This window comes from Sinocyclocheilus grahami, unplaced genomic scaffold (genome assembly GCF_001515645.1).
Source record: "Sinocyclocheilus grahami isolate Dianchi unplaced genomic scaffold, SAMN03320097.WGS_v1.1 scaffold1767.1, whole genome shotgun sequence".
Classification (NCBI taxonomy): domain Eukaryota; kingdom Metazoa; phylum Chordata; class Actinopteri; order Cypriniformes; family Cyprinidae; genus Sinocyclocheilus; species Sinocyclocheilus grahami.
In genome coordinates this window covers 118,369-120,812 of record NW_015506946.1, presented here as the reverse complement: position 1 = coordinate 120,812, position 2,444 = coordinate 118,369, and the positions used below count along the sequence as shown (strand labels likewise).

The 2,444-nt window shown below is 36.4% G+C and overlaps 1 protein-coding gene across 1 annotated transcript in view; it reads right to left on the bottom strand.

Annotated features, from left to right (window-relative positions):
• Nucleotides 1-227: 227 nt before the first annotated feature.
• Nucleotides 228-2,444, bottom strand: part of LOC107572520 (neutral cholesterol ester hydrolase 1-like) — a 7,774-nt gene continuing 5,557 nt past the window's right edge. The window contains exon 3 of the mRNA XM_016258937.1: nt 228-301. Coding sequence (XP_016114423.1) covers nt 228-301 — 74 coding nt within the window. The remainder of the gene's footprint in view (nt 302-2,444) is intronic.

The window sequence follows — 2,444 nt, the reverse complement described above, 5'->3', positions numbered from 1 at the left end:
GAGGGAATTCCATATTTATAGTTATATATGCCATAGTCATATTCCATAGTTATATGTGCTATTTATTAATTTGCTGATGATTAATTAACAATTTAATGGCTGTAATAGAAATTATAAGCACAATTACATAAAATTACATCAATCAATCAATCAATCAATCGCCAGATCCTGTGTGACCTTATTTAAGCAAGCAAGCATTTTTTTATTGAATGAACAACATTTGATACTTACTCTACAGACACAATAACTGCGTTGAGCTCTGTAACCATGTGCTTGGCTAGCAGATCATATGGGCCCATACCTAAGGTGAGAAGGAAAATATATATATATATATACTTTTGACTTGATTCTCAAAGTGATGAAAATAGTACTCATGGATTCAAGCAAAATATATGTTACATGTTTTAACCATAGTAATAACAGTAAATTACGCATAATTACATGCAACTAACCCCAATCCTAACCCTACGTGCATGTTGTTAATTATTATTACTTATTACCGAAATGTATAATTACAATGTAACAAGGACACCTTAAAATAAACTGTAACCCCTTTAACCATCACTTTTTTTAAATTAGAGACCAATAGCACTTTAAAGGAAGAGGGATTTTTAGAACAGAACTTTTCTACTGTTTATGTGCGTTCAAAGCAGTTTTCAATCTATGAAATATAACTGATATTTTTTGCAATACCTGACACACTTTTTTAGCCATACAAATAATCAGTCATCTACCGTTTATGATTTTATTTATGTGTTAGGAAGCATACTGAAATAAACTCCAGGGTTTTCAGCAGATTTCTTCACCGGTGACTAATCTAAACACCTCTGATTAGCTGTTGCATTCATATACTCAACAGAAACATGTGTGATTGGCTGTAATGCTCAATGCTGCAAAAAAATAAAATTAAAATAAAAATAGTACTCTTTGGTGCAGCATGAGCAGATATAAATGTAATGCTGCATTCAACACTTTTCATTTATTTTCATATTTCACTTTAATCTTGACAGTCATAATCGATTTTGTTTAATTGTGCACCTACATTTTTGCACCTGTATCTTGCATTTGGGGTGCATTTTTGTTCATTTTGGTCCCATTTTTTGCCTCAAACTGCTGTTAATTTTCAACTCTGAGCTGCAACAACCTCATGCATGGCTTCTCTGCAGTCTGACTGAACAGAAATCCCTCATAGTGATGGAGAACTTAAAACTTTGACATTCCAGTGGCGAGCTTTCATATAAACACATTTACCTTACGTTAAGATATGAAAGCTAGAACACTCCATTATACAGCGTTGTGTGATTAATGGTACTCACGGGAGCTGCCAAGACACCATCCTCCTCCATGCAGGTATATGATGGCTCTTCTAAGCTCTCCTGTTTCTTGTTGCTGGGTTGGCTGATACACAATCACCTCTACCCCATCAAAATTCTCATCTGACACTTGCACCCTCTCATCTGACACAGGCACTACTCGCTCTGCAATGGTGATGAACATCATAACTTTCATGTAGTGCAACAGTCCCATCCGCTCACTCAGTTCTGCCTGTAAAGAGGGGAAAACAAAAATATACATTTAAACAGATGTTTCTGGGAGTTCCTAGTGGAAGTCACACAGTGCCTGGCTGCATTTTCTCAAAAAGGTTTTGAACAGGGCAGGCGCATGGTTGATCAGCTGAGATCATCTCACTAATAGCCAGAATCCCCTAATCATTTGCTTCAGTGGACAACAGCCCATTGTTAAGCCACTTGATGTTAAATGATGTTTACTCCAGTGATGTTCACAGTGTTCGAGTCAAGCCTCAAGTCTCTTGCCACCAGTTCTAGTTTAGTCTTCCATCTCCTTTAGTAATAGGTTAATGTTCTAAACCATGTAGTCTTGACCGTGGAGCAACTTTTAAATGCATCACTATACAAAAACATGAGGAGAGTTCTTCACATGAAAGACCCAGTGTAAGTTCAGCTGAACTGAAATATAGGACATTAACTGTGACAAGATGATTGACAGGCCAGTTTACGATGACAGAATGCATGTAATATGCAAAAGCACAGTCCAATATAAATGCAAATATGATGTAGCAGTATGTCCCAAAACTTGCCAAATCTTCTGCTTCACACTCAACAGTACTTTTTTCTTTAGAAAAGGAGAAGCCTATACTTTTGGGGCATAGTCTAAATGGGTGAGTTGGGATGCAGCATAAAACCCATAGCCACACACTGTGTTATGTTGGCCTTGTTTTATGCATGTATGTAGATATTCATGTATGCATGCATGTATTTATTTTCCCCAATTTGTTTGAAATTGAAAATAACATGTTTCATATTTGCTTACATTTTATAATGTTTAAAATGAACATTCAAAAGCAGCCGTAATTTGTAGCAGACACATTGAGGGGGGGGGGGGGGGGCTTTTAACAATGCATGTTTTTACTGGTATTTTCCTCC